The 27,429-nt window shown below is 33.1% G+C and overlaps 1 protein-coding gene across 2 annotated transcripts in view; it reads left to right on the top strand.

Annotated features, from left to right (window-relative positions):
• LOC124371115 (telomerase Cajal body protein 1-like) overlaps positions 1-27,429 on the top strand; it is a 48,906-nt gene that overhangs the window by 10,530 nt on the left and 10,947 nt on the right. For both annotated transcript variants that reach the window (XM_046829430.1, XM_046829429.1), the window contains exons 3-5: positions 3,799-4,005; positions 11,373-11,459; positions 13,686-13,822. In XM_046829430.1, the coding sequence (XP_046685386.1) occupies positions 3,845-4,005; positions 11,373-11,459; positions 13,686-13,822 (385 nt within the window). In that variant the 5' untranslated portion in view covers positions 3,799-3,844. The remainder of the gene's footprint in view (positions 1-3,798; positions 4,006-11,372; positions 11,460-13,685; positions 13,823-27,429) is intronic.

Raw genomic sequence — 27,429 nt, 5'->3', positions numbered from 1 at the left:
TAACCTAACTAAGGGATCTATCTAGTGCCTCAGGGATATATCTTGGGTCCTTTATTGTTCATTTGCTACGTAAAAGATTTCCCTCAACTCAGTGAGGGTAGTAAATTATGTCTGTATGCTGGTGACACTAATTTGAAAATTACAGCCTCAACTACTAACAAACTAGAAACCAAAGCACATTCGGATATAAATTTATTAAATTACTTTTTTAATTCTAATAACCTACTCCTAAATGCAGACAAAACTAATTTAATTCATTTTCAAACTCGTCAAACTACAAACAAATTTCACCCTATAATCAAAATAAGGATGGTATTAAAATTTTGGGTTTAGAAATAGACGAAGCTCTTAATTGGAATGTTCATGTAGAAAAACTACTTTCCAACATTCCGTCAGGTTTATATGCATTAATTAGACTGAGAAACCTGTGCGAAAAAGAAATATTAAAGGTTATTTGTTTTTCATATACTTTTGAATCATATCTCTTGGAATGTCACTTTACAGAGCTACTGCTGTAAATAATCTAAATTCTATTCTAAAAATGCAGAAAAAAGCCTTTAGAATAATTTTTAATCTTCATAATAGAACATCCGTTAAGGAATACTTTAAAGAAGAAAATATGACAATTTATAGGATGTATATTTTTGAAACTATATTGTCAATTAAAAGCAATTTCAGGAACTGGAATTGGTAGGAGATAATCACAACCATTTCACAAGAAATCGTAATAGTTTAGCAATAAGCCCCCATACCTTACAAAGTTTTAAAAAGAAACCAAAGTGTATTGGATCAAAACTTTATACAAATTTTCCTATTGAAATCAAGACAGACTACATTCATTAAATTTAAAAAGTTTCTCATCAACAAGGCTATATATTCCTTTAATGAATTCCTGTGACGATTCTGGAGGTTGAGTACTCCATAAGTAATAGTTTTGTGCCAAAAGCTGTTTAAATTGTAGCTGTTTTAATTTCAATTGTAACCTTTTAACCACTTTAATAGTTGTATTTTAAACTCTCTCTATTTCCTGTGATATATCTAGTATTTTCTGTATATATTCTTGTTTTTTTAACTAGTAAGAAAATGAATGAAATCTTGTCACTATTCTTGTATATATGTATATATGCTAAATGAATAAACCTGTTTTAAATTGAATTGAATTGAACCTTATTGCCCATAGGAGAGTGAATACTGCTCTCTTTTGGTGGCATTCAGAAGTCCCCATTTGCTTAACATTGTTGACTTACATTAGAGGTGCAAGGAATTATTTAAAAGAGACAAAGAAAATCCAAAAAGAGAAAGAAAGATAAAAGAAAAAAAAAGAAAACATACTTTGGAAATACAGGAATTGGAAGATAAAAGGAAATCTTTAAAAAATGAAAGCACTCAAAAAGATGAGAAAATTAAGTCCGAAATAGAACTTCTGGAAACAAAGCTAATCTAATGGGCATTTCTGTTCTTTAATTGGTAATAATTACCATAACTTATATAACAAATCCTTGCCATGTAATTTGTTCTTACATTCTATGTAAAATATTGTTCACTGTGTCCAGCTATTTAAGTGTAATGTAGTTATGTTCTAAGTTTTAATTTAAAAAATTAGTCCTTATTAAATTGTTTAAGTTTGTTTTCTGTATTAAAGTGTTATTATTGTATTATTTCTATGAATAAAGTATGTTCTTTAGAAAAATTTTAATAAACAAGCAGAGTGCTTAACAGCTATGGGGATGGTTAAGGTCAATGTTAAAACAACTGATATTGTTTGTAAAATGTGTATATTACAGGCCAAGAGTCTGGGAAAATGTATACACACACATATATATATATATATATATATATATATATATATATATATATATACCACAATATATATATTGTGGTAGAAAGTCAAAGGAATTAAATGTAGTATTTCTGTCTGAACCTTATTGTAAAATTCTCTCCAAATCAGGTAACAGAGTGAACCGTTATGTGTTTGATTCTCAAGTCATGAAAAGTTTCTCGATCATCATCTCAGTATCATAAGGAAGCATAGCTCGTCAGAGAAAATCAGGACAATTTACTGTTATCCTGGTTCTGTTTTCAAAATTGAAACTTATACGGTCACCATTACCATAGCCAAAACAACAGCATGACTTATGCCTTGCCATTTGATATTAGTTTATCAGGAAAGACCAAAGAATTAAAAACTGTACCAAATATAATCTTTACTGGTTTCCTTAATAATATAGTACTAATATAAAATCAATTTAATTTTGTTCAATAGATAATATAACAAAGAAAGCAGTAAGGAAAAGGGTTCTTCAATGCCTCTGCTACTAGGTTGAACTGAAAACATTCTGAGGAACAGAATTAAATATGCTATCAGGACATCAGTAGTGGTCAAAGATGTCTAGATACTTTACATTAATTATACTATTTTAAATTTTATTCTTTGGGAATAAAAAAATGAATATTTGTTTCAGTATATAACACAATCTAGCGGTGAAATCATGAAATTTCTCTATAGATCCAAAAACTTCCAAGATATTAAAAACAGTCTCAACTTTACAATGTAAAGCTTTATCTAGCATAAAAGTAAAAAAATTATACTTTTTTGTTGTTCTAATCAGAACAACAGTGAAATTTTCTATAATATTTTTGGGGAATAAACTAAAAAAAACAGACTATGAATGTGTTTATTTGCATTTATTGTAATTTGTATAATTAATTGCACTAAGTATCGAAATATAGTTGTCTAAAAATTAAGGGACTGTGGCTAATTAAATCTTTGTGTTACAAACTATAGGTTAACTGCTATTAAAGAAACCTGCGCAGAAGCAAATTTCTGAGCAGTATTGCGCAGGAGGGGCCCCCCTCCCGGAGTTGGGGTGGGGAGTGGGACCAGCACCTTCTTGTATCTGTTTGTCAGCTGTGTGGATCGTGTCTCGCTCTCACAGTTTTGTTTACACTGCAGCTACTTTACCTGTTCTATAACTATATATTTTTTGTTTGTAGGTGTATTATAAGTGTCGCAGTCTAAGCCTAAATTATTAATTGAACAGATTAATGTAGCTATAAATGTATCCAGGAAGCTTGCATTTTGTTTTTAGGTTAGCCGTGCAGTGGCAGTGGCCATTACAAATGTGTTGTTCAATTCGAACGGGTCAGTCAAGTGAACAAGTGATCCAGATCAGAGTGTTTCAAAAAACCCGTTCACCTAGAACGTTTTTTCCACTTTTTCTTGCCAACTGAATAAGTTTGATAATTTTTTCAAACCAGATATGTTATTTTTAATTCAATTCAAAATTTCTTTATTCAGACATGTAACAGATTACAAGAATAGCGTCACAATAAATCTCAATATAAATTTATCATATATGTATTAAAACATAAAAATCAGTTTGACACTCACTGAAAAAGTAAGATTTGGCTATGTAGCCTTCTACAGAGTAAGTTAAAATAATTTTTAAATCAAGGCAGTTATTAGTTAAGATAACTATTAGGTAATTTAAGGGGATTTTATACATTTCTAAACATACCCAACAATGCTTAAAAGTTACTTACATATTGAAACAAAAAAAGTCTTCAAAAGAATACAAGGATAACGTTAATAAATAAACTAATACTATTATTACTACTATATAATATACTACTATTATTTTTAATATCTTGGAAGTCTTTGGATCTATTGAGAAATTTCATGTGGTGTGCCTAGTTTTACATAGTAATGTAAGTAAGCTAATTTTTCTAACTAAGGATTATATCAGTATGTTAATTCTACTTTTTAAATTGGATATTAATTACTGCTCCCTGTATCAGGTCACCGGACGGGACATGCCTTCTGACCAACAGCAATGATTCATTAATGAGACTGTTTGATTTGCCGATGAACCTTTATAATTGTCATAAACTTACTATTTTTGATTTCCCTGAGTTGAAGCCATCGTTGAAGACCAAGGTGGGAGGTCTGGTGTATGACTACAGCTGGTATCCTCTTATGACTTCCACCAACCCTGATACGTGCTGGTAAGTTTTATGACATTTATATGTGTTCATACCAGATGTTCTTTGTACATTGTTAGTAAATAATGTCTGGGCCATAAATTGGACATAATTAACAATGAATATCAGCTTCAGAATGACCTTTCGTCTTATAACCCCATGTACCTCACATTTGATGGGATCTTCTATGGCGTTTACCTTGCTACCCTAGGCCCAATATGCCTTATGAAAGTGTTATCCTTCTCTCAAAGTAAACTCAGATACGTGGCCAATTTCACAGCAAACTTTAATTTAAAATATTTTTTACAACAAACATTTATTATTGGGGACTTGCAAAATAATTGTTTTTGTTCCCAAAGTGAGGCAAGAGCTCCTCCTTTGTATGCCATGATGGATATCAATGTAAGAGGAACCCTCTGTTCAATGTATGTGATATCTTTGTCTTTAAGATTAGTTGTATCATCACTCAGCATCTTCTACGTTTATTTGCCTTGTATAATACCTAGATAACTACAACCAATATTGTCCGCTAGGCAGTGGCATTAACACATTCAATACGTCTCTGAACACTGCAAAGTGTGAAATAGAATCAAAGTGTTGTGAGGAATATACCTGCTTGCACCCCATCCTTGGTCACTTGGGCCGTATTGATCATGCCACAGTCTGTATGTTGATCATGTAGTCTGTAGGGAACCTCAGTCATGAGTATCAAGTTGACTTATCTTTCATCAGTGGTGTGACATAATATCAATAATGTACAAAAATAGCCAAGAGAAGGATAATTATTGATTCACAGTAAGAGCCTACTTTTATTCTAGCAACAAAACTATTTGAGTCTGCCTTTTTGCCACTTGTGTGAGTGAATAGAGTTGGTAGAAAACTATTTATATAATTTTAATGACTGTGACACTCTAACATGGCAAAGAATTACAACAGTTGATGTATTAAAACTTGTTGCCAATCTAAACCTATCATTTAGTGAAGACTATTATGGTATTTCTAATATGCTTGTAAAGAAAATTATAAATGAAATAGCTGATTCATTGTCATTATTGTTTAATATGATGATAGAGCAAGGTGTATTCCCTCATGCCCTTAAGGTTACTAAAGTAACTCCTGTGTACAAAAAAGGAGACAAATTTAGCCCATCTAGCTACAGGCCGATTTCGTTAGTACCAATTTTTAGTAAAATATTTGAGACATGTATAAAATGGCAACTAAATTCATTTTTTGTTAATAATAATCTATTTTGTAAAGAACAGTTTGGGTTCATACAAAACCGAAGTACAATAAAAGCAGTTGAAAATATTGTAGATACAATTTTAGTGAATTTTGAAAGAGGGGTGTTATCATCTGCAACATTAATCGACTTGACCAAAGCATTTGACTGCATAGATCATGAGTTATTACTATCCAAAGTTTATAGATATGGTATTAGAGACAAAGAACTGCAATTAATAATGTCCTATCTAAAAAATAGAAAGCAGATAGTTGTGCAAAATAAAGATAGATCCGAACTAAAAGCTATTGAAATTGGAGTCCCACAAGGTTCTGTCCTGGGCCCTTTTTTGTTTGTTGTTGCTGTTAATGATTTCTCGTTTAATGTACCATGCTCCTCAGTATTATATGCAGATGACACCATACTCTTGAATTTCAGTGAAAATTATGAGAATCTTATTATGGAAGAAAACTATGCGGTAAAATTGGCTCAGTAGTAAATGATCAAAAGACTGAGAAAATACTGTTTACTTTAAATAGGAATTATGAAGTTAGTAAACCTGTAAAACTATTAGGGGTATACCTTGACAGCAAATTAAGTTGGGAACATCACATAGATCAACTGTGTAAAAAATTATCTAGAGTGGTCTATCTCTTGAGTAAATTGAAACATTGTATAACTATGGATATGCTCCTAGCCTCCTATTATGCATTTTTCCATTCACACTTAAGTTATGGTATAACTCTATGGGGGAACAGTAGAAGTGCAGTAAGAGTATTGAAATAGCAAAAACATGCATTACGTGGTATGAAAAATGTTTCAAAAAGAGAGACTTGTGTTCCAATTTTTAAGGAATTAAAAATAATGACTATTCCTAATACAGTAGACTCCCGTAAGTTCGGCCTCGGTTTAGTTCGGGAGCCGCCGCTTAGTCCGGCCCGGTCGGCTGAGCATGAGTCACACGCACTTGGCGCCAGCCAGAAAGCGGGCAGCACGTCTCTACTAACATTGCCGTTGTATTCTTTGGTTAGTTTACTGCTCTGTCAAACAGCTCATCAGTTCGTCTCGAACATTCATACTGGGTGGTGCTCGTCATTTTTACAGTAGACCTACAAAGTCAGTTATTTTCTTTTAGTTTGCGTTTTGTACTGTTGTTTATTTACTCGTGGGTTTCTGTGATTTCTTTTGTGTATGTACAGTACTGTTGTTTTCATAGTTTTTTGTGTGTGTGCGTGTGCGTGTGTGTTTGAACAAAAACTGTTTTGCATCGTGTTTTAATCTGTTTTTTAAAATGAGTGAAATGCGTAAAACGTAAGTACAAGTCAATGGAACAGAGACTACAAGCTCTGGAGAGATTAGACAAAGGAGAATCCGTGCAAAGTATTTGCAAGGATTTAAACGTGGGCAAAAGTACAGTCAAACGACTGGCGACGCAAACAGAAAAAGTATTGAAGGCTTTTGTACACAAATTGATACCGAAAAAGTTCTAGAAAAGCGTTGCACACTAAGGAAGGCCAAACACGAATTGGTGGAAGATGCTCTATGGTTGTGGTTCGTTCAAGAACGAAGACGAGGAACGCCCATTTAAGTGGACCAATATTAAAAGAAAAGGCCATGATCTTACACTCAAAGCTTCAACAGAGAGGCGTTCGTGGCTAGTGATGGGATGGCTCTCTCGTTGGAAAACAGAGACACGGCGTACATTTTATTGGAGTTTGTGGTGAGAAGTTATCAGCAAACCCAACAGCGGCCACCGACTTTTCTGCAAGATTTTTAAAAATTATCGATGATGAAAACTTTTGGCCCAGGAGCAAATATACAACATTGACGAAACTGGGTTAAATTTTAAACTTCTGCCTAGAAAAACATTTGCCACCCCGCAAGAAACGTCTGCTCCAGGGTTTAAAAACCAGCAAAGACAGGATAACAGTCGCCTTGTGTTCAAATGCTTCGGGGGACTCACAAGTTTACCCCTATTTGTCATTGGCAAAGCAGCAAAACCGAGAGCGTTTTAAGAACATAAACATGGACGCTCTCCCCCAGTGTATTATCGGTCACAGAAATCAGCGTGGATGGACACGTACTTGTTCAGAGAATGGTTTGTATGCGAATTTGTTCCCAAAGTGAAAAAAAACATTTGGCAAAATCGAAACTCCCCGCCAAAGCCACTTCTACTTCTTGACAACGCGCCTACTCATGATGAACATCTTCAGTGTGACGATGAAAAAGAAATTAAACTGCTGTTCCTACCACCCAATGTAACCAGTCTTCAACAGCCGATGGACCAGGGGGTCATTGAGTGCTTCAAGAGGAAGTATCGTCGTAAGCTACTTTCGGAAGTTCTTTCCAAACTGGAGACTGATGACAGCTTAGACCTTACCAAAGTGTTGAAGTCAGTTAACATGAAGGATGTTGTGTACATGTCGGCCAAGGCATACGACGAAATACCACCATCCACGTTTGTAAAGTCTTGGAAAAAACTTTGGCCAAATATAGAAGATAGCGTAGATCAAAACAACACAACAGCAGATGAGCCAAACAACATTCTTGATGGCGAACCTGATGACAATGCAGCTCTATTGCACGACCTTCAGCAACTACCGAACTGTGGTCCCATTGTTGAAGAAGATGTTTGGAGTGGATCAACATGGAAAAGGAGCTAGACAACGAGGTTCCTGAATGATGACGAAATCGTCGAGTGTGTCATTCGCCAGGACAACGAGATGAATAACGACGCAGATGGTGCTGAGATTGAAGAGGAAGACGAAGAAAATAAAATGAGCCACGCTGAAGGAAAAGCAGCTTTGCAACTGGCAGCTACTTACATCGAACAGCAAAAAGAAGCAACTGCAGTCGATGTAATTTTTATTAAGAAAGTGGCGTGAGTTTGCACATAAAAAATCATTAGAAACAAAAATTCAGAAAAAGTGACAGATTATTTTAAGTGTTAAGAAGCTAAACCACCAATGTACAGTGCAGTACTGTATTATTTTATTTTATTTCATTAGGTCTGTGGTTTTGTAAATAAAGCGTTACTCTGTGTTGTATTCTATGTGCAAGTGTTTGATTCCTACACGCATTGATTCCCAACATATGCAGTATTACCGTGTTTTTATTGGTAAGTACAAATTTAAAATTAGTTTAGTAGTTAATTCTGTGTTGGTAATGTTTGGAAAGGTTAATTTTACGGTTATTTCATAACTTTTATTGAAAAATTACCCTTGCAAACAATAAATGGGCATTTTTTAAATAGGCATCGGTTAGTTCGGCCGCTTTTAAGTTCGGCCTAGGGTCCGGTCCCGAGGTGGCCGAACTTACGGGAGTCTACTGTATGTATATATTGTACTGTCTTATAAGTGTAAAGGAACAACTTGAAACATTTACAACTAAAGCTGCACACAATGCAATAGTAGTATTCAACGAATGGTCATGCTTTGTTAATATGATATCAGTGCTGTGTGCCATGGCTGACACTTATACAAATTAAAATGAACTTTATACATTTCTTTGTCTTGGTGTCTGTAAAAAGTGTTGGAGATTTTTTGAGGTTACGTTATAGTCAGATTTTACTTGGAATGACAGACATTCAAAAAAAGTTAAGTGTCTAATAACAAAGAATTTGAAGTTTGTTATTTACAAACCAAAGAAGACTACAAATTTAATTAGGTTGGTTCTTAAGCTAGGGCCTAGTTAGTTTTCTAAAGATAAACTGATGTTAAAAATAACTTGTTTTATAAAAAAATTAAAAAATCACTATACTATTTGATTTTATTTTATATTGAAAGAAGACCTTTAATTTTGCATGTCTATTTTTGCAATAAATTTCAAATTTGATGTTGTAACTAAACTGTTTATAATCAAAACTCTTCACAAATATATCATCTTTTGATTATCGAGGTTCTAAATATTTTAACAACAGTATTTTTATTCAACTAAATATTGGTACTGGAGACTAAAGTATTAGAGAACTGCAGACGGTTTTCCAATAAGTATATTATTGTATCATGTTTGCTAAGAATTATCATCCCAGCTTAAACCCTGAGTACAATGACTCATAGGATAGACAACAAGACATAAAATATTAATGATCAGCTGCTTGTACTTCTATTCTAGGAGTTTGAACAGCAGGATGAGTGACTGTAGCAGAAACACTAATTCTTGATATGCTATGTAAGATTTAACGATAACACATGTATTAAAGTATCTAATCCTGTAAACAAATCAAGGGATCTGCTGCAGGCCAAGATCGGTTTAATATTTTATTTAACTGTGGGTCTGTATTGACGGCCAAAAATGTATTGGAATATGTATTGTTGGTGGTAGTTCAATGGCAGATAAAAAAAAGGGCTCACACAAAAGAGACCAGTGCGATTTGGAACCCTTACCTATAGCATTGGCTGCTGAACATCTCAGAAAGGAACTGTACAATATACTTGGTCATTACAATCAACTACATTAAAAACACTCATAAAAAGACAAGATCTCTTGAACAAATATGTAAGGACATGACCCAATTATGTTTTATTGTACAGAAGTTCTCGTTGGTTGTCTCCTGGAAACTCCCTTTCTAGGATGTTTGAGCTGACGTACTAAATATATATGGGTACCTGAAAGATGAAAACCATGCCAGTACTAACAAATTTATTATGGACTTTCTATTAAACTTTTCTTACTGATTGGTTTGAAAAGCTGAACATAATAACATAAATACACAAGTGTCTTAAACTTGTCAAATAAAGGGTAAGGTTTTAAAAAGAAACTCAATCTGAGGAAGGCTATCATGGCTAAAGGTATTTACACAAGATTTTCCGCCTTGAAACAGTTTATTGAAGAAAATTATTTGACTGTGGCAGACGAGCCCAATGACGTATTTTTAAAGTTTCTTTCCAAACTGAAATTGTATTTTGATGAGTTAAAGACTGGATTCAAAATGGACTCTTTGCTAGAGCTGTAGTTTAATGTCAAAAAATAACCTGCAAATTTCCAGAAATTCTGTTTACTACTTCCTACTGTTGTGATGTAGGCTTCTCTGCTGTAGCAGCCATCAAATCAAAATATAGACCAAAATTAAAAATTTAAAAAGTGTGTGTTGCAATTTTAAATATAAGTCCAGATTTGTATGTATTACTTAAAGGAAAATAAGCTCATTCTTTGTGCTAGATTTTAGCAAATGTATTCGATTGGCCTGTGTAAAACTAAACAAATGTTATGAACTGTAATGTATTTAAGTAAATATTACTAACTAGCTAAACTATAATTTATATAAATCAATAATTGAATTATTAAAACAATATTTTAAATTTAAAACGTTTTTGAAGTTTATTTACTTACCTATAGTTATTTACTTGTTGCTATTCCAAGTCTAACAATAAAATAGTAATGACATTCTTCTTAAAACATCAGGAACAGTGCATAGTATATAGTTTTATTTAATTTAACTTGAGATTTATATCATAGACGTTTTAAAATAATATGCATACAGGGAAATATGTTACCAATGTGAATGAATTATTATGTGAATTATTGTCACAGTACTTGTTTTTCTTCAGCAACTATATTAAGGTGACTGACGGGTGGGGGTGGGTGGTTAAGAAAGAGAGGGTTAAGGACACGTAGGGCGTGGGGAAAAGTAGTACAAACCTAAAGGGAACCATGTTGTAAATATTTATTTTAATCTTAAATAAATTTTAGTATATTGATTATACGTAAATTTAAAAAAAATTGTCAATCACTAAGAATTTACTAAAGAAATGCTGAAACAAATTCAAACTTGTTACAAAAATTTATGTTTGAAATATCAACTAAGTTTATTAGCCAGTTTTGTATGCCATTTTGTTCCAATATTGCACAGTAAAATATTTTATTTTAATTCACAACTTAGATATTTGTGGACTTTTTGGTGATATTGTAGTTGGAATATTATATTTATAAAATAAACCATAATAATATTTCAGCTGTCACAAAATCTACCTGCTTCTTCCGACTGTGCCAAAGGAATATTCACAGTCATGAAGAGTCATCAAGTAATATGTAGATGTTTAATATCATGCAGATGATGTACAGAATATCATGATGGTGTGGAAATCTTGATATTGAATGTAAGGGATACAATGCAATAAAAACTTTAATTCTAATTCTAACATTAATTTAATTTTTGTTTGCTTTGTCGCAGTTTTGTGACTACAAGTTTCTGTTCGCCAATTCACTTGTGGGATGCATTTTCAGGCAAACTACGCTGTTCCTATAAAGGCTATAATGCGTAAGTGTATATACTATGAATAGAAAATCTCACCAAAAGTAATAATAATAATAGTTCAGTTGCAAAAAAATGATAAAACTATAATTTAGGTTAACTCCATGTGTGGTTGTTAAAAATTTTTTGAATGGTGAGCAAATTACACCCTTTCTGCAGCAATTCTTTTAAAACTCCAGTACAAAAGTATTCTTGTTTTAAAATGAGGCTGTATAGTTTAATTTAAATTTAGGAATATATTTCTATATCTTAACACTAAGAGTGCTAGAGATGATAAACCTGGATGATACAAGTAGCTCTCATCATGGCACATAATGGTGTTACAACGAGGCTAAGAAGGTTAGCATCGCAATATATGTAAAGCAAGTAAAGTATAATGTAATCTTATGAGTGCTGGAGTTAATGAGAGGATCGTGCAAGCTAACATCCTTACATTACTTAATTGCGTAAGATTCAGAAGTTATACATTATTTTAAATGCATCTTTATAAAGCGCCTCTGTAAACCATTCAGTTGATCAATATGGTTGAGTTGGTAAGGTGACCAAATTACTGATCAATACTCAAGAAGAGGGTGGACCGGAGACTTGCATAAAATTACAAGAAAGTATGATCATGTAATTTTTACCATACTTTTCACCAAAGTTTGACTGTCTACACTTATTTTGACCATGATAGTATAGATTTTCCTATAAGATACTCTATACAGAATATAAATTTATAAACTATTAGTACTAATGTAATCTGTATTTTTAAAAATTTATTAGCATTGAGACACTAATATCTAAGGTTATATAGTGAAAAATTTATGGATTTGAAACAAATTCCTCTATATAACACAGTTTTAAACTTTAGCCTCATGTTGAAAGCAGAGCAACAATTAAAAATTGACTTTGTCATGGACTTTGGATAGATCTAAGTACTGGCAATCCACCTGACAGGAAAGGCCCCAAAGGCTGAAACTCAATCAAGTAAGTTTGAGACTGTTGAGCAATAGTTTAGGGAACCATATTGTATTAGATTCGTATACATTTATGTAGATGAAATTGTAAGTGATCCATGATTATACTTACAAATGCTTTCAGACTGGATTATGATAGGTCTATAATACCTCAAATTACTGTGGTCACCAAACCTAAAGTCAGGGTCTACAAAACTATGTACTAGAGGTATACATTTATGTAGATGAAATTGTAAGTGATCCATGATTATACTTACAAATGCTTTCAGACTGGATTATGATAGGTCTATAATACCTCAAATTACTGTGGTCACCAAACCTAAAGTCAGGGTCTACAAAACTATGTTTGATCACTGAGAATAGAATACCAGAATTAAGAAAGGAATAGAAAAGAATAGTAAGGTGAGCATCCAAATAGGAGTACAGAATAATATTATTGGTAGTATCCCTTCTGGACCAGCACTCTTACTGATATCAAGCTCTGTATATATTCTTTCAATATCAGTTGGTGAAATAATACACTGGTGTTACTACAGGGAACTGGACCAATTAATTGTATCACTGAAAACAGAGGAAATACAGTCCCAAGAAGTTTACACTTCTCCATAGGGGTTTTAGTTGTCCTATAGCCAAAATTTAGATGCTTGGAGTAGTAGAATCACTCTTCATGTCATCAATGTGAGTCGAGGAGGACTTTATATTTGTAGATATGTTATATTCAACTTTGTTCGTGTATTCAATAAGACTGATTTATGGTCCAATCACTGCATTGTCCCCTCAAACTATAAAAGGTCTCTTGATGCTAAAGACTTCCAGAGATCTTGTAGACCTTGTATCCATAACTAATCTGATTGTCCAAATCTGAAGATGGATTAAAAAAAAATGTCATCTAAGTTAAATCAGTAGAAATTATATACATATTCTGTATTGGTTCTCAGTAGAGAGGGGTTTTGCAAGGAAAAGGAGAAGGAGAGCACAGGTTAGTGAATATGATTTTTGAATATAATATAAAAAATTGTTACACCGAAAATAATTAAGTTTTCTAAGTTTTATGTAGCAAATCCGTCAGACCTAGTAAATATTTTCTATAACACTAGTTTCTTTCTCTCTACACCTTGATGTACAAGGTTTGTTTTTTAATAATGTACCATAATCTGGATTGGTATTACTTTACGGAATTGTATCTCTTTTAGGATGGGAAAAAAGTAAAAGAAAGAATAGTTTTATTTTATATAAATATTATCCATTATTTAGTGTACTTAATAACTTTCAGGTTGGATGAGATGCATGCTGCACTGAGTGTAGTATTTAACCCTTCTGGAGAACTCCTGTTGTGTGGCTACAAGAACAGCATCAATATATTCCATACTGATGTGCCTGGGAGGGATTTTACCGTTATATCTACTAAAGGTAAAGATGTTCACTAATCCATACAAAAAAAACAAAACCTGTAAAGATGTAAAATGATTTTCTTGAGAACAAAAACGTTTTGTGTTACATCTGTGTAATAGTAGCTTTTAATATTTAAATAGAAAATTAACTTACTCTTACAATTTAAATACCAACTTATGATCTTACTTAACCCTACAACTGGCAATGGTGCACTGTACTGGTGGCTCTATTCAACAGCCACACATATGGTTTTGTTATAATATATCTCATTTCATAACTGTTAGCCAAATTGTAAATGGTTATCTGACAATTTATTCATATTCAGTATTTGGAAAATATTATAATAACAATAACCTGTTGTTAGTTTCCATGTAAATATATTTTTAGTATAATTTATTTTTGTAAATATTCTGTTGTGTAACTGCTTCGCAATAAGTTAATCAAAACTGAAAATGTCTAACTTATTTTAAATTTTGTGCCAATTCCAAAAATATATGGTTATCCCAATTTTTACCTCAAAATGTATTTGTTGTATGGCTTTGTATGAAAAAGCAAGCCAATTACTGTTTTTTTTTAATAGGTGATATCTAAATAAATAATATGTTTTATAGGTAAACATAATCTTATGACTGCATTTGCGGCCTTCTTTTGAAATTGGTCTGGCATAGTGTTTGAGCAGATAGCAGGACTTAGAGTAAACTCCACAATTAGATCCAAGGCAAAAGAAATTGGTATTCTTTTTGAGATTTTATACCTACAAACACTTAAGCAACAGTTCGAGTTTGGGAGTTTCGTGAGTTCATGAGCAGGGCCAAGAACTCACCAGGTGGAAGAACAACCTCTGTCTGACTCCACAACTGTAATAAACATTTACTAGCATATCACGTCTGCTACATAGTCTGTCGGGTTTATCTCAATGTCAGAATAAACTTCGTCATCACTAGAAATAGGATGATCCAAAACAAGCTCTCTAAGGTCACATAAATCGGTTTCTAAAGGTTTCACCTATAATAAACAATTAAAATTATAACCTAAGACAGCTAAGCACAGTAATAACAACACTAAAACATTATCAAATAATTTTTTTTACAAAAACTATTAGATTCATAACTCCAAACACAATACCCGGCACTTGTTTACAGTTTCACAACAACAAGGTGGCTGACGCATATTACATTCATGTCAGCTGTCTGTTGAGAACAATTTTCTATGATGTACGATAATCGAAATAAGAACAATAAATCGTTACTATAGTTAATGCTCTGCCAGAATATATCAAGTAAAAATCATATGACCTGAAATACCTAAAATTTAAATAACTGTACTTTGGAGACGAATATTCATCGTTGCTAATCCAGACGGACCTTTGGCAACGAAAATTCTCTTCATTCCACCTGTAGACTTAAAGACCTATTTGTGTTTTAGTTCTGTCTTAACATTATTATAAAATATTATATACTAGCAGTTACCCGCTGCTTCACTCGCAAGTTTATAGGTTTTGCACTTGTATGAGCACTTCTGGTTCGAGTAAATCATATTTCCAACGCCAATGTTGAATTTGCTTTCTTACCACTATCAAGAAAATATGTTAAAAAGTGTATATTATGACCACTGGAATTAACTCCGGTGTTGATATTTTGTGTTCTGTAGTTTATTTTGCTTTTTTCCTGATAAAGTAAATACTCTTAAATACTTTTTCATTTATATCTGCACTGATAGCAGTTAACCATTGCTTAGCATGCAATTTAATAGGCGTTGCATGTGTTGTATAACCACTACTGGTTTGAGTGAATTATATTGCTGATGCCAATTATGAGTTTGCCCTGTTGCTACGATCAAGAAAATACGTCAAAAAGTGTATATTTATAGCCATTGTAATTAACTTCATTCTTAGTATTTTTTGTTTCATATTTTATTTTGCCTTGTTTCACGATCAAGAAAATGTGTCTACTTTTCTCAAAAGACAACTAATGTGTGTTTTATGACAGTCTTCAAATTTATAGTAAAAGTAGAATAGTAACTTTGTATTTTATATCTAATACTTAATATTTTATAAAAATATAGAGTTAAAAGTACATTTTAACAAGACACTACTCACTTGTTTGTCTCTTATAAACTGAAAAAGTTTCAATATTTCAGAAAATTCAGAGTTGGAATTGGTACATTAGTTTAAATGCACAGTTCAGCGAATTTTAATCTGCCTTAGTTCATGCTGACTGCTTTAAAGACAGTCTTCAGAGTAAAATTCTGATCATCTTATGTTTTAGGACATTTTATAAGGTAGATTTCTAAGGTAGAATACTTACCTAATTGCTGAAATCTAAAAACGGCATGAAGTCTAATGGTTACTCCTTACTGTATAGAATTCACCCCTTTAACTGCCGTGTTCTTGGATTTGCGGGGACACCCGAGCACCAGGTTTAGTTACGTACTAAGACTCCCAACGCGAGTATCTTTTCCCATTTCAGGAGTTTTTTTACATAACATGTTTAACACGTTATTTAAAGTTTAATAAATCAAGTAAACAATCAACAATGTTTATATACTTCTCAAATAATGTAAATTTCTTAAATAATTACAATATATTACCACTATCACACAACTATCTACGAATAAACATGGGAAAACATCTTGTAAATTATCAACGTAACCATTCCCAAACTCGTGTACGGTACAAAGCACATGGTCTCCAAGTAGTTTGAGTAATCTCCACTAGATGGCACCACAAACTGGACAGCTATCTTATAGACTTTTCTAATATAAAAGAACACAAAGTAACATAAAATAACAGCTGATAGCTGATACAACAAAAATTAAAGAGCTAATAATATGAAAACGAGTATACTTGGGTGTGGTGGTTAAAAGGTTAAACACTATAAATGTAAACAAATTGGAAATAGTGGTTAAATGAATTAACCATATTTTTTTGCTGTCGTAAACCAATGTTTACACAGAACAGACATTTGACAGGCTCTTTCAATTAATATTTCATAACTTAGAGACCAAGATGGGATTTTTTTGCTGTATTAAAGACCAGTGGAGCGTAGCTTGGAGAGATTTTCAAAATAATATGCCTATATTCATTCCAAATACTTTAAAAATTTCTATGTAAAATTTCAGTTCTATGGTTGAATGGTTGATGCATGAAAGCAAAACAAACAAACAAAGGTTCTTTCGTATTTATAATATTATTAGGATGTTATATACGAGTAGTTACTCACTCCAGTTTGTTTTATGTCACTAAAATTGTAAATTTTATGCTTACACCTAAGGTGTAGAACAAAACATTGTTAGCTTTGTTAGTTTTTAATTTTATATACAAACGTCGTGCAAGAAATTGTATTTATAATTTCAAAACTGTAAATTGACAAAGCAGTAAGTAAATGTTAAAAATATTTTGTTTTCATAAAATAATGCTATCACAATATTATTACTATTATAAATATTTGTTTTATTGTTCTCTTCTCTATACCTAGTATTGGTATAGTTGGAATTCCTGTCACAAAACATAGGGTTATATTTTACAGCATTGACTTACTTATTGCCAAATTTTCCATGTGACACGTTTCATATATTCTAAATACATTTTTAAGTCCACGTACAGATATTACAATACTTGTTATGTTCCACATAATGTTAAAATGTATTGCTGTTTGTACAAAATGTTCTACTTCACTTGGAGAAAATTATTTTTACACATTTTTTGTTCAAAGTTTAGATTTGAAATTTAACAACATTGAAGTACTACATATTTTGTCAACATTGAAGGTTGTTTCACAATGTTGGGACATTAATGTTTACTGTATGGTAATGGCCATAATATACATAAATTTTAAGTAAAAAGTCTATATATCAGTAGGTGTACTACACATTTTGTCAACATTGAAGGTTGTTTCACAATGTTGGGACATTAATGTTTACTGTATGGTAATGGCCATAATATACAGGGTGTATATTATGTCTGGAAACACCCAAATATATCCTTTAATAATTTAAATATAAATTTGAAACCTCTTACAATCGTGATAGAGATTGGGCATCTACTTTTTGGAACAATGTTTTGTTATGTCACACCAACGGGGGACGTCCTGCCGAGGGTATCGTGAATATTCTTAATGGAAGCCTATACCTTGTGATACATAATTTTAAAGGTAATAGCTTACTGAATTGAATGCCACAAACCGCATCTCAAAGGAATTATTCTATCAGAAAATAGAGCATTTTTAGTATTGAAAATTTACTGATGTTCAACAATGTAATTTTAACATGGTTCTTGCCACAAAATGTGTTACACTAATTTTTTAGCATTTTTTAAATGTTCAATTAAAATAAAATAAACAATTTATTTTTAAGCTGGTTTCATTAGTACAAATTTACCAGTTTTTATTACAATGAATAAAACTTATGAGTCACTTTCTCTGATTACTTATGAATCTGTACTTGGTGTTTTCCAGTCAGCAGGAAGGTTTAAAGAGACAAAGGTCACTAGCCTATGAGAAACATTATTGTATTATTAATCATCTGGTCTACAGGTTTCAGTTTGTTGAGCATGGAGCTTTCACTAGACAGGTCTAAGCTTGGGAATTACAAATGGACAAAGGTCATATCATTCCTGTCGAGTTAATCAGTGTCTCTGAAGCATTTCTGTCAACAAGTTATCTAATTACAGTAGTTCAGTTTTTATTTGGCATTTTAATGGAATTGTCTGAAAGAGAACGAATTACTCTGTTGATGATGCGAGGATATGGCGATCGTCAAAGATCTTATCGGGAAGTTTGTAATTTGTTTAATGACACTTTCCCAGAAAGGAATCCCATAAGTGTTTCAACAATATCAAAAACTATTGAGCGTTTTGAAATGACAGGGAGTGTACGTAATCGGCCAAAGTCGGGTAGGATACAATCTGCAACAGATGAAGAACATGCACTAGATGTTTTGCAAACATTTATTGAAGACCCACATACATCGCTCAGAAAAGCTGCACAGCAACATGATATGCACCCTATGTCTGTGAGTAAGATTTTGAAAATTAATAAATACAAACCATTTAAAGTTCATTTAGTCCAACAGTTAAGTGAGGATGATTACGACAGAAGAGTTGAGTTTTGTGAACTTGTGATGCGCAAATGTGATGACAATAGAGATTTTCTGACCAACATACTATTTTCTGATGAGGCAACTTTTTTCCTAAATGGCAATGTTAACAGGCACAATTGCCGTTACTGGGCTAGTGAAAACCCACATTGGATTACTGAGTCCCATTCACAGCAACCACAAAAACTGAACGTATGGTGTGGAATTTTAGGTAACAAAATTGTTGGACCCTTTTTCATCAATGGAAATTTAAATGCCGAACTTTACTACAATATGCTCCAAAATGAAATAATCCCAGCTATTCAAATTGCATCAGGAGAATACTTTGATAATGTATGGTTTCAGCAGGATGGTGCTCCACCCCATTATGGGAGACAGGTAAGAGAGTATTTGGATTTAAGGTTTCCTCATAAATGGATTGGCCGAAGAGGAGAAATCGAATGGCCTCCAAGATCTCCGGATTTGTCACCAATCGATTATTTCCTATGGGGTCATTTAAAATCCAATGTTTATAGAAGAAAGCCTCATAATTTGGAAGACCTAAGAAACAGGATTATAGAGGAGATTGCTTTGATAACTGAAGAAATGTTAGGCAACTCTGTCGAATCATTTTACACAAGATTGGCTCATTGTCAAACCGTAGAAGGAACACAGTTCGAACAATTGCTTTGACACCAAATGCAGGTAAAACGTTTGTTGTAAGACTTTTCTAACAGCATACATTATTTTTTATTTGTAATAAGAAATCAATAACATAAGTATTTCCATAATTGTACTGTAATAAAAACTGGCAAATTTGTGCTAATAGAACCAGCTTAAAATGAAATTTTTGTTTTATTTAATTGAACATTTAAAAATATGCTAAAAAATTAGTGTAACACATTTTGTGGCAAGAACCATGTTAAAATTACATTGTTGAACATCAGTAAATTTTCAATACTAAACATACTAAATTTTCAACAGAGTAATTCGTTCTCTTTCAGACAATTCCATTAAAATGCCAAATAAAAACTGAACTACTGTAATTAGATAACTTGTTGACAGAAATGCTTCAGAGACACTGATTAACTCGACAGGAATGATATGACCTTTGTCCATTTGTAATTCCCAAGCTTAGACCTGTCTAGTGAAAGCTCCATGCTCAACAAACTGAAACCTGTAGACCAGATGATTAATAACACAATAATGTTTCTCATAGGCTAGTGACCTTTGTCTCTTTAAACCTTCCTGCTGACTGGAAAACACCAAGTACAGATTCATAAGTAATCAGAGAAAGTGACTCATAAGTTTTATTCATTGTAATAAAAACTGGTAAATTTGTACTAATGAAACCAGCTTAAAAATAAATTGTTTATTTTATTTTAATTGAACATTTAAAAAATGCTAAAAAAATTAGTGTAACACATTTTGTGGCAAGAACCATGTTAAAATTACATTGTTGAACATCAGTAAATTTTCAATACTAAAAATGCTCTATTTTCTGATATAATAATTCCCTTGAGATGCGGTTTGTGGCATTCAATTCAGTAAGCTATTACCTTTAAAATTATGTATCACAAGGTATAGGCTTCCATTAAGAATATTCACGATACCCTCGGCAGGACGTTCCCTATTGGTGTGACATAACAAAACATTGTTCCAAAAAGTAGATGCCCAATCTCTATCACGATTGTAAGAGGTTTCAAATTTATATTTAAATTATTAAAGGATATATTTGGGTGTTTCCAGACATAATATACACCCTGTATATAAATTTTAAGTATAAAATCTATATATCAGTAGGTGTACTACATATTTTGTCAACATTGAAGGTTGTTTCACAATGTTGGGACATTAATGTTTACTGTATGGTAATGGCCATAATATACATAAATTTTAAGTATAAAATCTATATATCAGTAGGTGTACTACATATTTTGTCAACATTGAAGGTTGTTTCACAATGTTGGGACATTAATGTTTACTGTATGGTAATGGCCATAATATATATAAATTTTAAGTATAAAATCTATATATCAGTAGGTGTACTACATATTTTGTCAACATTGAAGGTTGTTTCACAATGTTGGGACATTAATGTTTACTGTGTGGTAATGGTCATAATATATATAAATTTTAAGTATAAAATCTATATATCAGTAGGTGTACTACATATTTTGTCAACATTGAGGGTTGTTTCACAATGTTGGGACATTAATGTTTACTGTATGGTAATGGCCATAATATATATAAATTTTAAGTATAAAATCTATATATCAGTAGGTGTACTACATATTTTGTCAACATTGAAGGTTGTTTCACAATGTTGGGACATTAATGTTTACTGTATGGTAATGGCCATAATATACATAAATTTTAAGTATAAAATCTATATATCAGTAGGTGTACTACATATTTTGTCAACATTGAAGGTTGTTTCACAATGTTGGGACATTAATGTTTACTGTGTGGTAATGGCCATAATATATATAAATTTTAAGTATAAAATCTATATATCAGTAGGTATACTACATATTTTGTCAGCATTGAAGGTTGTTTCACAATGTTGGGACATTAATGTTTACTGTGTGGTAATGGTCATAATATATATAAATTTTAAGTATAAAATCTATATATCAGTAGGTGTACTACATATTTTGTCAACATTGAAGGTTGTTTCACAATGTTGGGACATTAATGTTTACTGTATGGTAATGGCCATAATATTCATAAATTTTAAGTATAAAGTCTATATATCAGTAGGTGTACTACATATTTCGTCTTAATGTACATTCTTCTTTTGAAGAACATTTATAAATATATACATTTATGAATAGATTATTGTTGAACTGAAAATATAAAAAGATAATCCTGATACATTACTATTTGCATAGGCTATATATATTTTATTTAATTAAAAATAATTAATTTATATTTAATTTTATCTATATATATATAAAAGTTTTTTAACAAGGTTTTAAAGTTTTTATTATTTAAATACTTTTTTTATAATATTATTCATACTATTATATATCAATAATTTTTCATTACTACAATAGTTTTATGTTCTTCTAGCATTCTAGTAAAAACTATCCTGAAAAAAATGCTTTTTACTTTAAGAATACTTATTCGTAAGAATGTTATTTACTGAGATATTATATTTTCAGACCTTTATTTGTATTTTATAAATATAGGATACAAGATATGGAAGTCAGACTATCACTAAGCTGACCAAGTTTCAGAAGTGGCATCTGAAACTAAATACTCGGTTTTGACGTGACAACGTCTTAAATTAGGTTGCGGCTCGGAGTCACTCATGAAAAAGTGTAACGCCCGGTAACGTTACGATGCCCGTCCAGTGGGTCCGCCGCACGGGATAAAGCAGATAACTATGTTTATTCGTGAAAATGTGGAGTGCTTAGATTCGTCATTTACAACAACTACAACAATAAAGGTAAATAATTGTACACTGATATTTCATTATCGTAAACTATGATTGATTGATTAATTGTTAGATTGACACAAAAGTTGAGAAACTGAGTTTATAGGTTATGTCATACTATTGACAAATGTTGATAGTGTTAAGTAAATTATTAGTTTAAATCACTCTGCAATCAATCGTAATTCAGTCGATTGAGAAGAAACAGCGCGTATTGCTAGTCAAACATTTAAAATAACAAATTATAACCTCTAACCTGTCATAACAGTGCGACCAAACAAACGAACTAAACCGACCAATCACCACGCGCGGAGTTAGAATTTAACTGTGATTAACAAGAATTTCAAATTCCAATTTTAGTAAATGTTTTATTCAACTTTACCATTTACAATAAAAAATTTTAATTAATTTCAAATTATGTACAATGTTTTAGTAAACAAAATATATTTCTATAGTTAAAATTTGTGCAATTCTTATTTTTATTCAATTCCTTGTTCCTATTGTACAATTTAATAATATTCATATCAATAAATATTCTACCGAGAAAAAGACGTCACGTAAAATCTTCGCCCGTAAAACCGACTTTACAGGCAACCATAATTTTTTAGTGTAAATATTATAAACATGTACAAGATGGTATCAACTGTATATGTTCTACAAATCCTAAATTGTCAACAGAATTATCACTTTCAATTAACAAATTTTAAATGTTTAGTAGAATGATGCAGTTTCTAAAATAAATAACGTAAACAATTGTTATATTTAGAGACCACTATTTATGCTTATGTTGACAAGTAGTTTATTTAATTTTTAAAACCACAATAGTGGATAAAGGTATATCAAGTTTTCAAATCTTGAAGATAAAAACAGAAGAACATTAACTATAAAATTTTTTGGAATGAAACCAATTGTGTATAAACGTGAAAAAATTCTTGTACTGTTTCTTTAAATATGATGAATAAAAATGAATATGAATGCTAATAAAGACTTTTTACAATCTACACTAACTGTTACAATTTGCAGATTTTAAATTAAAAAAGAAAAAAAACTTCTTACAGTACTTGACTTGTCATTTAAAATAGAGGAAGATAAAAGTTACTAGTGGGTCAGATTGTTGAACTTTTGTACTATTTTCTGGTTTCACTAAATAATTCTGTTTCTTTCTTGTACGGTTTTTCAATTGTGTCAGCTAATTTTTTTATAACACCTTGCAGGAGATTCATGCGAAGGGACATTTTCTAATCTATACAATATAAAGTTCTGGAATGTTTCAAACATTAAGTTTACAAAAGAGAGGCTTATCACAAATCCCGAGGTCACTGCACGGTAGCTGCAGCAATGTTAGGAAGAACAGGCTCGACACAGTGTAGGTACAGGTTGGCGCAGGGAGTGTGGAACGTGTGTGCGCGCCGAACGTGACGGGAGAAGGTCCGGTGTCGCTACGGCACACCCCACAGACAGCCCCCACCGTCTCTGGTAACTGGGAACACAATAAGGGTTCAAATCTCCAATACTAATTTACTATTAAGTATTGTACACAATATTTGAGTTATAAACAGTATTAACCCTTCAAGTGTCAAAGTCTGGGTACCAGATGTGTAAAAAGCATAAAATCCCAACAATCCCGGATGTTTCAAATGAAACTAAAAATGTAAACTTTTATAACTTTACACGCATTTTATATCAATTCACATAAAAAATAAATGTTCTTTGTCAGTCCTGTTAAACAGTATATGTCACAACAGACCTGACCAATCGACAATTGGTCCACAAATTTGTTGTAAAAACAAACACTATATTAATTTTATTTTTAGGGATTTTTTCATAAAAATAAGTTGATATGTTGAAAATAACTTTTGTTATATTTATGTGAGCCTTGACCCTCAAAATTTCCAAACAAAATATTAAGATAAGATTTCATTTTATATATGTTTAATTTTTTTACGTTTTAACCCCCTTAACAGCTTTATTTGATCTAATTCATCACCGACTTATGATGGAAGAAGGGCTGCTGAAGCCCCGTTTCCATTTAAACAAATTTGTATCGCAACACGTTGGAAACGCACCTTGACGAGTTAATCTATTGTGCAACAATGACTCGGTTGGTGGTGATTTAACTAGCATAAAAATAGCAAAATAAATAGCTGTAGTTTACTGTTTTGCTGCTAGATGGTGTGGGCATGCTGGTTGGTTTATATTGAGACTGTTATGCAATATTACACACTACTATAGGTGAACTGCTAATAAAGAAACCTGCGCAGAAGCAAATATTTAAGCAGCACAGCGCAGTAGGGGCCCCCCTCGCGCCATATTGTTTATACTGCAGTTACTTACTTGGACCGTTCAATTCGAACGAGTCAGTCAGTTGAACGAGTGATCCGGATCGGAGTGTTTCAAAAGACCCATTCACTTTGAAAGTTTTGTTCAATTTGGCCTGGCAACTGAATAAATTTGATACTTTTTTCCAAATCAGGTGAAATGAAAATGGTTTATTTTCTTAAAAATAGTACAATAAAACACATATACACGTTTTGCAACAAATGTAAGCTAATATATACAATGTCTGAAATCATGTATCAGAGTGTAACAAAAAGGGTACTTATACGTAGTTAATTATTTCTTATTATAATAAACCTTTCATTAATTGTATTTAATTAAATTCAAAATTGAAATAAGAAGAGTAGTATAACCGGGATGAGCCTACATGGGCCTAGGACTTGTGCGTAGGCTCTGGTCGTGAATATTGGAACTCAAAACTAATAATAGAACAAATGATTTTATAAGTAAAAAATAGTAGTTTAGTAATTTTTGATATTATTAATGGTTTTAGAATTTATTTTTAATCCGGCTGGATGGCAATGACAACAGTGACCACGCAGGCAATTGATGAGTCACGTTGATAATGATACGTAACCGAGTATAAATCTAGTTTTGCTGCACTGTCGTATGAAGTATTAGTTATGGTAATTATAGTGAAGGACAGACCGAATAACAATAAATAACGAGGAAGGGTTAGAAGTTCAGCTATAACAAGGGACTATAAGTCTATATACTTCTTCGCCATCTAACGATAGTAACCCATCCTTCACGTGTTTTTAAACCAGTAAAGATTAGGTAATTGCAACGCAAAAGCGAAGTTGTAACTCAAACACACGTTACGGTACAAAACTTGAGAAATATAATACAAATGTGTTACACTGAATGATTTTTTTTAAAAATATAGAAACTGTAATGCCGACTTGATGCGAGTATCGTGTGTTATGAGTATAAGTTCTCAACGCTAAAAGAGTATGAAAATTAATTTATAAGTATCCTTTGACAAACCCTTTAGGATTATTTTACCCTCGAAGGATGACTGGTCAGAGGGGAAGAAACCTCTCCCACCAGCGGAGCTCGAATGGTACACAGACGGCTCCAAAACAAAAAGCGGCACAGGCGCTGGAATTCTGGGAGTGAGACCATGTAGGGAGCTGGTGGTTCCTATGGGTCCGTATCCGACAGTCTTTCAAGCGGAGGTCGCAGCCATTATGGAATGTGCTTGTGAGAATCTTCGTCTGCGATATAGGGGCAAGACGATTAACATTTTCACGGACAGTCAGGCAGCGCTGATGGCGCTGGATTCTTGTGCAATCAAATCCAAACTTGTTTGGGATTGCTATCAGACCGTTTCCACCCTTGCTAGAATCAACAATGTAACCGTTTGTTGGGTTCCTGGTCATGAGGGGATTCTTGGGATGAAAGAGTTGATGCCCTGGCCAACCAGGGCTCAGCAACAATCATGACGGGCCCTCAACCATTCTGCGGTGTTCCAAGGTGTGAATCCTCTAGGGTTGTCTCGAAATGGATTCGCGCGGAGCATGAGAGAAGGTGGAGGTTGCATCCGGGTTTGAGAGTGAGCAGAATGGTATTACAGTCACCTTCCTCCAAGGTGGCTTCGGACTTTCTCTCATTAAACAGACCAATGTCCTCTAAGGTCATGTAAATGGAAAGTGTAAATGTTTTGATTTATGATATTCAAGAATCTAACGACGCGAGATACACCATTTGGATAATAGTGGCCACCAGTACCAGTAGAGCTTTTGTAAAAAAGTGTTGTATGTTATTTCTTCTTTCAGGAAACAGAAAAAAATGAACTATGAGAAAAACAGAATTTTTTAAAGTCTCTAAATGTACACTAATTGAACAGAGGCACAATTTTCTTCAGTGCATGTTTTGATCAAGATAAGAAATGTATGTTTCACACCCGCCGGACAGTCACACCCGCCAGACAGTCACCGGACAGTCACACCCGCCGGACAGTCACCGGACAGTCACACCCGCCAGACAGTCACCGGACAGTCACACCCGCCAGACAGTCACCGGACAGTCACACCTGCCGGACAGTCATCGGACAGTCACACCCGCCAGACAATCACCGGACAGACACACCTGCCGGACAGTCATCGGACAGTCACACCCGCCGGACAGTCACACCCGCCAGACAGTCACGGACAGTCACACCCGCCGGACAGTCACCGGACAGTCACACCCGCCAGACAATCACCGGACAGTCACACCCGCCGGACAGTCACCGGACAGTCACACCCGCCAGACAATCACCGGACAGTCACACCCGCCGGACAGTCACCGGACAGTCACACCCGCCAGACAATCACCGGACAGACACACCTGCCGGACAGTCATCGGACAGTCACACCCGCCAGACAATCACCGGACAGTCACACCCGCCGGACAGTCACACCCGCCAGACAGTCACCAGACAGACACACCCACTGGACCTTGACTCAGTGACGTTCTCAATCTTGAACCTTGGGGCTCGAAAATATAAATTCAAACGTGTTGGTACTTCATCAGTTCAGCGCTAATGAAGTATAAACTTTACAAGAAATTAAAAGGTATTGAACAATTTAAAAGGTTTAAAGAATTAGACATATTTTCTAACGCTAGAATGAAATACTAGTGCGTAAAAGGGTTTGAGGATTAACGTTGTTCTTATAGAGCGAAGCTCAAGATCATTTTTACCTTAGGTAAAGATCAAATCTTTACCTTAGGTTACTAAATTTAACAATGGAGTAATAAACTTTCCTGCTTTCCTCAATAATTTGAATTACCC

Source organism: Homalodisca vitripennis, unplaced genomic scaffold (genome assembly GCF_021130785.1).
Source record: "Homalodisca vitripennis isolate AUS2020 unplaced genomic scaffold, UT_GWSS_2.1 ScUCBcl_943;HRSCAF=3927, whole genome shotgun sequence".
Classification (NCBI taxonomy): Eukaryota; Metazoa; Arthropoda; class Insecta; order Hemiptera; family Cicadellidae; genus Homalodisca; species Homalodisca vitripennis.
The sequence above is the reverse complement of the archived record's forward strand: the minus strand, read 5'-3'. Positions and strand labels throughout refer to the sequence as shown.